The sequence below is a fragment of the Sebastes umbrosus genome, chromosome 14 (assembly GCF_015220745.1).
Source record: "Sebastes umbrosus isolate fSebUmb1 chromosome 14, fSebUmb1.pri, whole genome shotgun sequence".
Lineage (NCBI taxonomy): Eukaryota > Metazoa > Chordata > Actinopteri > Perciformes > Sebastidae > Sebastes > Sebastes umbrosus.
In genome coordinates this window covers 442,501-455,273 of record NC_051282.1, presented here as the reverse complement: position 1 = coordinate 455,273, position 12,773 = coordinate 442,501, and the positions used below count along the sequence as shown (strand labels likewise).

Sequence of the window (12,773 nt, the reverse complement as noted above, 5' to 3'; positions counted from 1 at the left end):
TAAATATCCGGTTACGGAGCTGCCATCTTGAGATTTCAATGTCATTTGGAGCCAGAGCCTACGCAGTAGTGATCGGGTGGTGGAGGTATTGAGGTCACCCGCCCGAACCAATCGTGAGCCGAGCACGGCCGCACCCTGTCAGCAAGAGAGACTCACAGCTGTCAATCATGACGTCTCACCCCCTTTTTATAGCATCAAATAACTCATTCAAACCAAACTGATCAGAAAAATGAACACTTGAACATACATAAGTGTGATCAGAACTACCTAAAATGACAGAAACCATCTTTGGGAAAAATGTATTTGACGTGTACTTGCCGACTTTTTAGTTTGGCCCATGTCCGATCCACTAACATGGAGGGGGCGGGCTTTATGACCTATAGATAGAGATGTTCTGGCTTCACTTGTGGGGAGCTGTCATGTCGTCCGTCTTTATATACTGTCTATGGTTCTGAGTATATGGGAACATTTTCTGTTTCATAACTGAGAACACTACAATAGAATAAAGCTCATTTGGGTATAAAAAAGAAAACAAGCATTCAATGTCTCCCATTCATTGTCTATGGAGCAGCTCCAGACTTTATACTTGATGACATCACAAGTTAGAGACTTACTTCTCTAGTATCTGGTTTTGAGAGAGAGGAGCTCATGTTCACTTATACTGATTGAACTTTACTAGGCCATGGAAATAACATATATGAATTCTTCATTTAAGTGGTGTTTTCCTTTAAATTTGTCAGAGAGGTTTAGTTGGAGTTGTTGCTTCAAAAGAAAAGCTTTTCAGACATTAACGGGGGATATTTTCTGTCTATCTAAGCAAAAATCAATAAGATATGGTAGCTGGAATAATACTGCTACGATATTGTGTGTCCATTGGTGCTTTATAATACTATTTACACAATGAGATTTTTGATAAATAATCATCAATAATGTGGATATAATGACTAAGTGGGTAAAGGCTAGAACAGTCTGGTAGGTTCAGATATTTACATCACTTTACTGTAAAGCAGCCTTTAAAACCAGGAACATACCGTATATTACCCTGCCCTCATACTAATTCATTCTTAACCATCTTAAAGCAGCAGTAGGTGAGATTGGGGCAATATGATTAAAAAAAGTTATTTTTATAAACGGTCACTATATCGTGACAGTAGTACATGAAACAGGTAACCTGAAAAAAATCATGTTCCTCTGTGTCCTCCGGTGTCGTTCGGTGTCCTCCGGTGTCCTCCGGTGTCCTCCGGTGCTCCTAACGGCATCTGCAAGATTTCACAGACCGGAGGAAAACAAGCAGTAAGAGCTGATCTGAGGTCTACTGTCTAGCTGCCGTCTCTGAGCTGCTGTCAATCACTTTCGAACTCCGACCAAACAGTCAAACTAGGCAGCGCTGATCAAATATGAATCAATATTCTGTTACATTAATGCCTATTTCTCTCCTCAGATGTTCTCAGAATCATCTTGTAGTGCACGGTTTAGCTGTAAAATGATAAAGTTTGTGACGCCGCCGCCATTGTGAAATCTGGTGAAGTACCTGTCACATGACCAGAGCACAGCCAATAGGAACGCTCTCTCTCTGAAATGACCTGTGATTGATCAAAGTCTCCCGGCTAGATGTTCTAAAGCCTGATAACAGAGCCATGAGGAGGAGCACAAGTCTAGTTTTCTCTCACAACACTTGGATTACAATATGCTGAAAGGTTATTTTGGGATTTATGCCCAATGAAGCCAAAAATATACTGCCTACTGAAGCTTTAAGCTTTTATACAGCCATTTTCTGATTCTTGAACATTAGGTATTAAAAATACATGCTGAAATTATGTATTTGATGCAAAGATTTGTAAATTCTAAAATGTAAAATGTCAAGTGTTAAGTAAGAGACCCAAATACATTGTTAGTAAATGTCACCCAGGATGTTTTGCAGGTAAGGTATTCTCTGACTGTTAACGTTTTATTCTGGTAATGGGAGCCTTCACTGGACACCATGTTGTTTCCTCCAGGAGAATAAATCCCCTTAGGCAAATTCCCTGTCAGTAAGTCCAAAAATGGGAATGCAGCACCAAATAAAGACAAAATATAATGCTTTCACTTTACTAATCAGGACAGTGCATTTTCCCTAAGCCTTGATCACATTGGTTGAAAACAGCAACATTTTTTGGACTTACAAAGGATTCAAGTCAAATCAAAGGCTTTTCAAAGTCTTTGAAAGCTGATTCAGTCCTTTGTTTGAGGTCACTTGGAGGGATGCAAAATGGCCACAAGAAGGAGCTGCGACATTATATGAAAGCAAATTGAACTCTTTTAATGTGTGTGTTTCTCTGGAGCACTGTTGGTCACATATATAAACCATTTATAAACCCTTATTAAGATGGTTATAATGGTTTATGACACTCTCCAAATGCACTACAGCAGCCCCATTCTGACCAAGCTTACATATATAATCACACACATATGGATGCATTATATATGTATGTGTATGTACATTATGGCATATATGTGTATATACACAGATATTCATGTTATGGATTTATTTATGTACTAAGGGTATATAAATGTTTTCATATATCTACATATATATATGCTGTATTTTTTCTGTGTATGTATGTGTGTGTGTGCGAGAATGAAAGTGTGGTGTGTAAGTGAAACATATATCCTTTTAAAAAACCTCCCTTATCCGCCTTTACCCCATCACCCTACTGGCCCCTCTGTAATTTTTGTCTTTTTTGCGGATAAGTTTGGAATTTATTTAATTAACCCCACTTTGTCCTTCTTTGTCTAAAAATATCGTTACAACCGCTGGAATCTGCAAAAGTCATTTGTGGTGTCAGTAGTTGGTGAAATGAGGTAGTTTGCTTAGTGTATTTGTAAGGAACTAATACTGGATGTAGCATTGGCAGTTGCAGTAGGAGTGTCCAATACTCACCACTATACTAACCTAACCAGTGTTGCCAGATGTACAATAATTATCCTATTTAAACGATCATTTTTGCCCTCAGTACGATGTAAATCAATAATTGCCAAAAAGTACCATAATGTACGATAATTTGACCATTTAGTGATGCTTATAATTAGTAGTTGGTTTTAGTCTGCGCTGTCTCATTTTAATTCATTTCCAGATAGCAAAATATTGATCCTACGTCTGTGTTCACCCCAGCATTTCTTCTCACCTGACCTCTTTCCAGCTAATCATGCTGTAGGCTATTATGTTGATGGACGTGACTCACGAGCATGTCTGCCTTGTAATTTAATTTTGTAATATTGGGCTATTACAATCATTGTCATACTAATGGACTTATGGACACATACCCTCTTCCATGCACTATAGCTACATCAGCTCGCTTTAAAGAATAAAACAAAAGATGTGGGTAGATATGTTAGCGTGTCAAAAAGTCGTTTTAATACATGTTTTGTAAAATTACTAGGGCTGTCAATCGATTCAAATATTTAATCGCGATTCATCGCATGATTGTCCATAGTTAATAACAATTAATCGCAAATTAATCATTTTTCTGTTCAAAATTATGATAATTTTCCTCAAATTCCGATCATTTTAAGCCTCTGGTACAATAGTTTAACATTTCCAATCTGGCAACGCTGAACCTAATATCAGATTGATGTAACTATGTGACAAAAATCTAAATGAACTATAAATGCTAAATGTTCTGTAAAATGATACTGTTTTCTTTACGTCAGTGTTTTGTCATAGTATGGAACTCAGGTTTAGGGATACATAACAGCTAGTTTTGAGCCAAACATTAAAGCTGCACTAATCAATATTTCTGTCTGAACAATGGACTACGTGTAATGTAAGAGGGGTCATTTGTAGTGATGAACCCACAGAGAATTATCAATAGGCTTTGTGCTTCCCCTCAGCTCTATTGAGCTTTTTAGGCTCTTTTAGCTATTTTTTGGGTGATTGCGACCCACAACTTTGCCCAAAACCAAACAGCAGACAGACAAAGTTATCGGCTAGCTGGTGATCATAGTGGAGCATTTAGCAGCTAAAGAGTTAAATATTTGTTCTTATGAGATGGTAGTGACCAAAACAGAGCTAAAAAGAGGTTGAATATTGGACTTATATTCACCAGATGGGCAGAAACATAACTTTAAATTTATGCTAACGTTGCCAAAGTGTTTGCTGACACATTAGCCATATCACAATCAGAAATACTTTATTGATCCCTGGGGGAAAAAAATCAACTAATAATTCGTCATTTTTTTAATTTCAGCTTGTTCCTCTGCCCCAAAGTTGACAAAAAACATCAATTGTTGCTGCTTTAAATGCTAATATTTGATAGGAAAAGGCTAGCAATGCTTCTAAGGGCAGTTTAGGGTCGGTTAGCGGCTAACAGTGGTGTTCTGTGTTAAAGGTTGTCGCGGCTCAGAGGCAAGTCCTCACAGCTCTCCCACCACGTCCAGCGGGCCCCATGGAGGCTCCAACGAAGAGATCTGGGTACTGCGCAAGCCCGTGGCAGGTAACTAAGCCGCGCTGCGCTGAGTCCTTAACCCCTGACTCCTTAAACTCTGACCAGGGGTCAAATAGTATCTGACATCCATTCAAAAAAGGATTTTCTGCCTGGCACTGCCTTTCAAGTGTCTGTGGTATTGTAAATGTCCCCAAGTGCAGAACCCATCCATCCGTTTCTTTGAGCTAAAAGATGATGTTTGAAGGCTTTCAGATACTCTTTGACCTGTTCCTGACAGTCCCCCATGTCCTGCTTATCCCTCCATCTAAAGCTTAGCTGAACTCAGTGGCCTTATGTGTAGGACTGCAGCCATCTGCATCGGTCTACAGTCTGTGTGTCTTTCCAACTGGATGTATGGAGACGTTTTTGTGTGAGAGAAGAAAACAACTTAGGAAAGAGAGGAAGAGTGAGAGTAAAAGTGTGCGTGTGTGTGTGTGTGTGTGTGTGTGTGTGTGAAAGCGAAAGGTGTGTCTTGTTTACTCCACTTCTATGTTTGTCGCTCAGTCGTCCGTCACCCGGTCTGTCCGTCCATCCGTCCGTCCTGTCCATCCGACCACATGCTGCCCAGTGCATTTCAATGGAGAGTCGCACCTGTTACCACGTTGCTTTGGATATCAGCTAAACCACTCTGTGTGTGTGTGTTTGTGTGTGTGTGTGTGTGTGTGTGATGTGTGTGTGTGTGTGTGTGTGTGTGTGTGTATGTATGTGTGTGTGTGTGTGTGTGTGTGTGTGTCTGTGTGTGTGTGTGTGTGTGTGTGTGTGTGTGTGTGTGTGTATGTGTGTGTGTGTGTGTGTGTGTGTGTGTGTGTGTGTGTGTGTGTGTGTGTGTGTGTGCGTGCGTGTTGGCAACTGTATGCATCCATCTGTTTGTTGCATGTGTGCATTTGTATGCACAAAATCTATACATATTGTTTGGGCGGTTGCATGCATGTGTGAATGCATGTGTGTGTTTTTGTATGTCTGTGTGTGTGTGTGTGTGTGTGTATGTGTGTGTGTGTGCGTGCGTGTGCGTGTGTGTGTGTGTGTTTGTGTGTGTGTGTTGCAGGTGGCGACCGCAGCAGTGTTGGTAGTTCTGGCAGTGTGACCAGTGTGAGGTCATCGGGCAGCGGTCAGAGTGCCGGCAGTGCCGGACACATCCTCCATGCACAGGCTGAGGGGGTTAAGGTACGACTTACACACTCATACACATACACACTATAAAATGCAGCCACAAACAACAAAGATGCAACAACAATGATTCTTTTGGTTAACCTGCTGTACACGCTCAATGAGAGTCACGCTGAACGAAAATCTGAACGAGAGTCACATTGAACCAAAGTCTGAATAATAATAATAATAATAATACTTTTTATTTATATAACGCTTTTCTAAAAACTCAAAGACACTTGACATAAATAGAAAGATCATAAAACAAGGACATCATAAAAAAGATATAAAACAATATTAATCACACATTAAAAGCAGTTCTAAAAAGGTGAGTTTTGATTAGTGATTTAAATGTGGACCGGTTGGTGCAGTCTCTGATGTGTTTGGGGAGTGAGTTCCAGAGGGAGGGGGCGGCTATGGAGAATGCTCTGTTGCCCCAGGTCCAATGCTTGGTTCTGAGTGATGTGGACAGGAGGTGGCATCAGAGGAGCGGAGGGAGCAGGAAGGAGTGTGATGGTGGAGCAGGTCTGTGAGGTAGGGTTGGGAGGGGATTTGGGGGGGCTGGTTACGGAGGGCTTTGTGAGTGAGGAGTAGGAGTTTGAACTGAATGAGTTGTGGGACAGGGAGCCAGTGGAGGCTCTGGAGGACGGGGGTGATGTGATCACAGGACCGGGAATGGGTGAGCAGACGGGCAGCAGAGTTCTGGATGTACTGGAGTTTATTAAGGACTTTGGATGTTGAGCCGTAGAGAATGCTTTGCAGTAGTCGATTCTGGAAGTGATGAAAGCGTGGATCAGACTTTCGGCAGCAGAGAAGGAGAGTGATGGGCGGAGACGAGCAATGTTTTTGAGATGGAAAAAGGCAGTCCTGGTGATGTGGTTGACGTGGTGTTCGAAGAAGAGGTGGCTGTCAAAAAAGGACTCCGAGGTAGCGGGTGTGAGGGGAGGGGGACAGAGTGGAGTTGTCAATGGTGAGGCAGAAGTTGTGAGTGGTTTTGGTGAGTGATTTTGGACCGGTGATGAGCATGTCTGATTTGTCACAGTTAAGTTTGAGAAAGTTGATTTGCTGATATGACTTTAGCCAGGAGAGGGCAGTGCCAGTGATGTTGAGGGAGGATTCAAGGCGGGAAAGAAGAATGGTGTGGTTGATGGTGTCGAAAGCTGCAGTGAGGTCGAGGAGGATGAGGATGTTGAGGTGACCAGAGTCTGAGGAGAGGAGGAGGTTGTTGGTGACTTTGAGGAGGACTGCTTCTGTGCTGTGTCGTGAGCGGAAACCTGATTGAAATGGTTCATACAGGTCGTTTGAGATGAGGTGGGTTTTGAGTTGTGAGGCGACAGCACGTTCTAGTATTTTAGACAGAAAGGGGAGATTGGAGCTGGGCCGGAAGTTGGTCATGACATCAGGGTTGAGTCCAAATTTTTTGAGGATGGGGTTGACGGCAGCCAGTTTGAGTGCTTGGGGGACTGAAGGGCGGAGGAGGTGGTCAGGTTGCTGTAAATGGTGTTGATTTTTGTTTTGAAGAATGAGAGGAAAGCGTTGCACTTGTTTGCTGTGAAGGAACTGGAGAAGTTGTCACTGGGTTTGAGAAGTTTGTTGATAAAAGAGCGAGTCCTGGGGTTTGTGGAGCCAGAGTGAATGAGGTGAGAGTAGTAGGTGGACCGGGCTGTGGAGAGCGTCTTTCTATTGTTGAAGGTAGTCTGTGTAAGTCTTTCATGCTGGCGCTTACAGGATTTTATATGGTGGAGTTCAGGAGTGTACCAGGGAGCTGAGTGTGTGAATGAGACTGTTTTGGTTTTAATGGGAGCCAGCTGATCAAGACAGGAGGAGAGTGTGTCATTGGTGAGGTTGGAGGGATTATCAGACAGCGGGGGAGGGGAGGCAGACAATTTACTGGAGAGGGAGGCTGAGAGAGCTGAGGGGGAGATAGATTTGAGGTTTCTGAAGGAGATTGTGCATTTTTCTTTTGGGATGGGGATAGGGATGTGGATGTCCATAGTGATTGCCAGGTGGTCAGAGATGTTGAGATTGAGGCTGGAGAGGTGGTGTAAAACTAAATCCAGGATGTGACCACGGCTGTGAGTGGGGAAGTTGATGTGCTGTGTGAAGTTGAAGCGTTGTAGCAGTTCCAGGAATTCTGTGGCAGGTTTGCAGTCAGTGTCATCAATGTGGAAATTAAAATCCCCCAGGAGGAGAACGGAGGGTGAAATGGCACATAGCTGGGTAAGAAAAACAGAAAAATCTGAGAAAAAGGATGGGTTTGGCTTGGGGGGGCGGTAAATAATAGCAGTGACCAGGGGAGAGGGACCAGAGAGTTTGAAGGCAAGGTGCTCAAAGGAATGAGTGGCAGGAATGGAGATGGTGGTTGTTTTAATGTCCCTTCCTCTACGGGAGCAACACCACCTCCCCGCCCCTCAGGACGAGGTTGGTCAGTGTAGGTGAATCCAGTGGGTGTGGTTTGGTTAAATGAGAAATAGTCCAGGGGTTCGAGCTACGTTTCAGTGAGACAGAGGAAGTCCAGGTTGTTATCTGTAATAAATTCATTTAGAATGAGACTTTTGTTGTTTAGTGAACGAGTGTTGAGCAAAGCCAGTTTCAAGTGACGGTGCTTGGTGATGAGGACAGAGGGAGGGGACGGAGATTGGCCAGAGTCATGTGTTGTTTGTTGTGATGACGTAATGAGGACGTAGGTGTGCGAGCGGACCAGAGAGAAGGGATTGAGTTTGGGGACGTGAAGTTGTATGTGAAGATACAGCCAGAGCCTTTGTGTGGAGGATGGCCTCTACGGAGTAGTCCAGTTTGATTGAGGATGTCCATGCAGTACGGAAGCAGGTGGTTGTTGAAGTTATGGAGATCTGAGGCGGAGTACAGCGGCGGCATGGTGGTGGAGCGCTAGAACAAGGCTAGCGTTAGCTTGAGACCAAGAGCCGGGTGTCCAGGGAAGGAGAAGCTATGCGGCCCCCAGGAGTATCAACGGGATAATCCACAGCATATCCAGCGTCAGCAACCGGCAGTCCGGTGGAGAGGAGAGGAAGCCGGGAGAGGCTACTGGTGGAACTCTGGTCTACCTGGTGCGGTGGTGACTTGCGGCGAGGAGCTACGAGTGCCCAGGGCTGACCACACCGGGACGGGAAGACCCCGGCAGGAGAAGCAGGTGGGCTCGTGCTGGCTAGCAATCTACCAGTCAGAGACTGGAAAAATGACCACACCGGTAGCAAGGCGAAGACGTGACGCTTTGAATCCGCCCGGGAGTCCTGGAGTTAGCAAGACGGGTGGAACTTCTTGCAGGTAGAATTTATGAGGCGATCTGTAACGCCAGCGTAATCCAGGGGAAATACAAAGCTAGCATGTAGCTGCAGACTAGCAGTGTAAACAAATAAATCAAGGTGTGGCGTCGAAAGTGTAGATTAAATAGCTTAATTTTAAGATCGGAAGCGGAGCGGCAGCCAAAATTTCGCCAGCCAAAAATGCGCCAGCGTCCGCCATCGAGTCAAGAGTCTGAGCGAGAGTCTGAACTAGAGTCTGAACAAGAGTATGAAAGAAAGTCTGAATGAGAGTCGCACTGAACGAAAATCTGAACGAGAGTCACACTGAACAAGAGTCTGAACTAGAGATGCACTGAACAAGATTCTGAACGAGAGACTGAATAAAAGTCGCGATGAGCGAGAGTTGCGCTGAATGAAACCCTAAACGAGAGTCATGATGAACGAGAGTCATGCTGAGCGAGAGTTGCGCTGAGCGAGAGTTGCGCTGAACAAGAGCCTAAACGAGAGCTACGCTGAACCCGAGTCTGAACAAGAGTGAACGATAGTCATACTGTACGAGAGTCGCGCTGAATGACAGCCTAAACAAGAGTCATGCTGGACGAGAGCCTAAACAAGAGTCATGCTGAACGAGATTCACGCTAAACGAGAGTCTGAACAAGAGTTATGCTGAATGAGAGCCGCGCTGAACGAGAGTCACGCTGTACAAGAGTCTGAACAAGAGTCACGCTGAACGAGAGTTGCGCTGTACAAGATTCGCGCTGAATGACAGTCTGAACAGAAGTTGTGCTGAACGAGAGTCGCGCCGAACAACAGTCTGAACAAGAGTCACGCAGAACAAGACTCTGAACGAGAGTCGCGCCGATCGAGTCTGAACATGACTCGCGTTGAACGAGAGTCTGAACCAGTCGCGCTGAACAAGAGTCACGCTGAATGAGAATCTGAACAAGAGTCTGAACAAGAGTTGCGCTGAACAAGGGTCACGCTGAACGAGAGTCTGAACAAGGGTCGCGCTGAATGGGAGTCTGAACAAGAGTCGCGCTGAACAAGAGTCTGAACGAGTCACGCTAAACAAGAGTCTGAACGAAAGTCTGAACAAGGGTCGCGCTGAACGAGAGTCTGATCAAGAGTCGCGATGAATGAGAGTGTGAACGAGAGTCTGAACAAGAGTCGCGTTGAACGAGAGTCTCAACAAGAGTCTTAACGAGAGTCGCGCTGAATGAATCTGAACGAGAGTCGCACTGATTGAGAGTCGCGCTGAACGAGTCTTAACAAGAGTCACGCTGAATGAGAGTCTGAGCGAGAGTCACGCTGAAGAGCAGCGGCTCTCAAAAGTAAACCTGGCTCAACCATGCACAACTGTGCATGAACCATACGGAAACAGGATTTTGGATTCGCTCCCGCTTGCAAATCGAGTTAACTCATTCCTATTTTAGAGATGTTCAGAAAGAATGATTCATTCGCGCCTCAAACCTCACTACATTAAAGCTCATCCCTTTGACACACTCTTACATACACAGACATACATATATACAGAAACATTGTATTGCATGTGCTCTTAGCCTGAAGCTGTCTCTCTAGGTGGTTATTTACCCATAAAAGCAGCCAGCTGCAACGTCATTCATTTTCAGCAAGTGTCCTGTTAAGAAACTGCAAGTCAGACACTTTTAAGCCTACTTAAACATCCACACAGCAAAATGAGATGCAACTGCAGCCCAGACTGACTGGTAGCATCTGTCTTCCCTGCGTCTCACTCATTCACTCCTCATCAGCGCTAGTCAGATTTTTATTGCAGTACTCGTACTGGAAGCTTCAGAACCAAGGTTTAAATGTAATTAATGTACTCAGCAGACGTCACATCTTTTTTCCCAGACAGACTTTCCTGCAGAGATCAATCTTGTCTGACATGATGAGGTTTAAGAACCTCAGTTTTTTGAGGCCTTTAGGTTTTTTGTCTCTTAATTAGAAGGCAAAAAACTCAACCAATTAACTTTTCCCCACTAAGGTTACATTCTTTACAAGGTATCACTGTAATTGTAATAGGACCAGGAATGTGACCAGTAAATGGAGTTTGCTAGTCATGCATCTTGAAGCAGTAGATAATATATCATGGTATATTATTAATTACAGTAGAATAAACCATTTTGATGAAAATTTGCCAGTGTGTATGTGTTATGTGATATGTTAAGTGAGACTATGTTACATTTAAAAGAACAAAATAAAAAAAGATTTTCTCTAACAAATGAAAAGTTGAATTCATTAGTAATAAAACACACCCTTGCTCAAATCAATACCCTCAGGATTTTTGCTGCTACAGCTTAGGTTTAGGTATGTATTGCTGTGTAACTCACATTATTGAGTCAGTTTGTTGATTTTATAACTCTTCTACTTGTGATACTGTTGCACTATTTTTTAGCATGTCACAGATAAACAGTTCAATGTACTTATTATGGAAGTAAAACAAAACGTATGCATACCGTTTCTTTGCAAAAAGAAGTCTGATTGTATAGAAGTGCTTATTATACCCCCGCTAAAACGTATAATGGTTGCCAGTGTGGTCTAGTTGTGTCTTTTGAGGAGTCCAGGGTGCCCACATTTTTAGACATTTGAGACAAAAACTTAGATTTTTTTCGACATCAATTTCGTTTCTTGGAAACTATTTAACAAATTAATTTTAAATTTAAAAAATGTTGGGCACCCTGGACTGGAGGAAGGTGAGCTATATTCTGCTCAATAGACTAATTCCATTAGTTGCAAAAGGGCAAAACCTTTGGCCCTACTTTAGTAGGGGTCAAGCAGTAAGCGGGGGGATGTGAGCCATGCTCACTTTTGTTTGTCACATGATTTAATGAGTTTATGGTCTCAATCGCTAGTTACAAGTCTTCTTCAATACAGCATGATGTTCATTGAGTAAATTATGGTCCCATTTAGAGTAATATAGATGATAAAGGAGGGTATGTGTCAGGGCATGGCTATCTTGGGATTGACAGGTGGCTACCACGGTGTTGTCTGGTCAGGGAGTTGTCCGTGTTTTCGTCTTACAAATATAACCCTTTCACAGTGGGTTTTCTGTTCATGAAAGTTAATTATAACATTTTGGTTGCCTAAAAATATCCAGCATTCGGTTGTACGTAGCTCCACCCTTTCATGTCACTTCTGGTTGCAAAAAAACAAGATGGTGACAGCCAGAAACCAAGATGGCAACACCCAAAATGCTGAACTCAAGGCTTAAAACTGTAGTCCACAAACCAATGGCTGATTTCACGGTGACTACGTCCACTTCTTATATAGTCTGTACTTTAAAGGAACAGTGTGTAACATTTCTGGAGATTGATTTGCGCAAATGGAATATCATTTTCATTACTTTGTTTTCATTAGTGTATAATCATCTGAAACTAACCGCTTAGAATGAGCCCTTTATATATACCTAGGGAGCAGGTCCTCTTCACGGAGTTCACCACGTTGCTCCACCATGTTTCTACGGTAGCCCAGAACAAACAAGCCAAACATTGGCTCTAGAGAGAGTCTATAATGTTTTTATGTTACCTGAAGACCACTGTAGATCTCCGACACGACACGCTTGTGAAACCGTGGTACCGCCAGCCGCTGTCTGATTTCCATTGTTCCTAAAGTAGTGTTATTATGGAGAAGATGGCCTGTGAGCGAGGCGAACGGCGTTACCACGGTTTTGCACTTGGCGGCTCACGTTACCGCACTCTTGGAAAAGGAGGAGTGAGCGGAGGGGTACTCAGTTGGTTGCAATCTGCAACCATAACACTACATGCTGCCATATCTTACACACTCTACCTTTAATGCAACAAAATATACTGTAAGTTGCTACATGCCTGTTCATGTGGTTGTATTTGTGTTTGTGCACTTGCAGCTCCTAGCCACAGTCTTGTCC

The 12,773-nt window shown here is 43.4% G+C and overlaps 1 protein-coding gene across 9 annotated transcripts in view; it reads left to right on the top strand.

Annotated features, from left to right (window-relative positions):
• caskin1 (CASK interacting protein 1) overlaps nucleotides 1-12,773 on the top strand; it is a 197,477-nt gene that overhangs the window by 159,901 nt on the left and 24,803 nt on the right. For 7 of the 9 annotated variants that reach the window (XM_037792134.1, XM_037792139.1, XM_037792133.1 and 4 more), the window contains 3 exons: nucleotides 4,368-4,472; nucleotides 5,509-5,627; nucleotides 12,753-12,773. The exon at nucleotides 12,753-12,773 is cut by the window's right edge and continues 61 nt beyond it. In XM_037792134.1, the coding sequence (XP_037648062.1) occupies nucleotides 4,368-4,472; nucleotides 5,509-5,627; nucleotides 12,753-12,773 (245 nt within the window). The remainder of the gene's footprint in view (nucleotides 1-4,367; nucleotides 4,473-5,508; nucleotides 5,628-12,752) is intronic. The other 2 variants (XM_037792136.1, XM_037792141.1) reach the window with 1 other exon arrangement.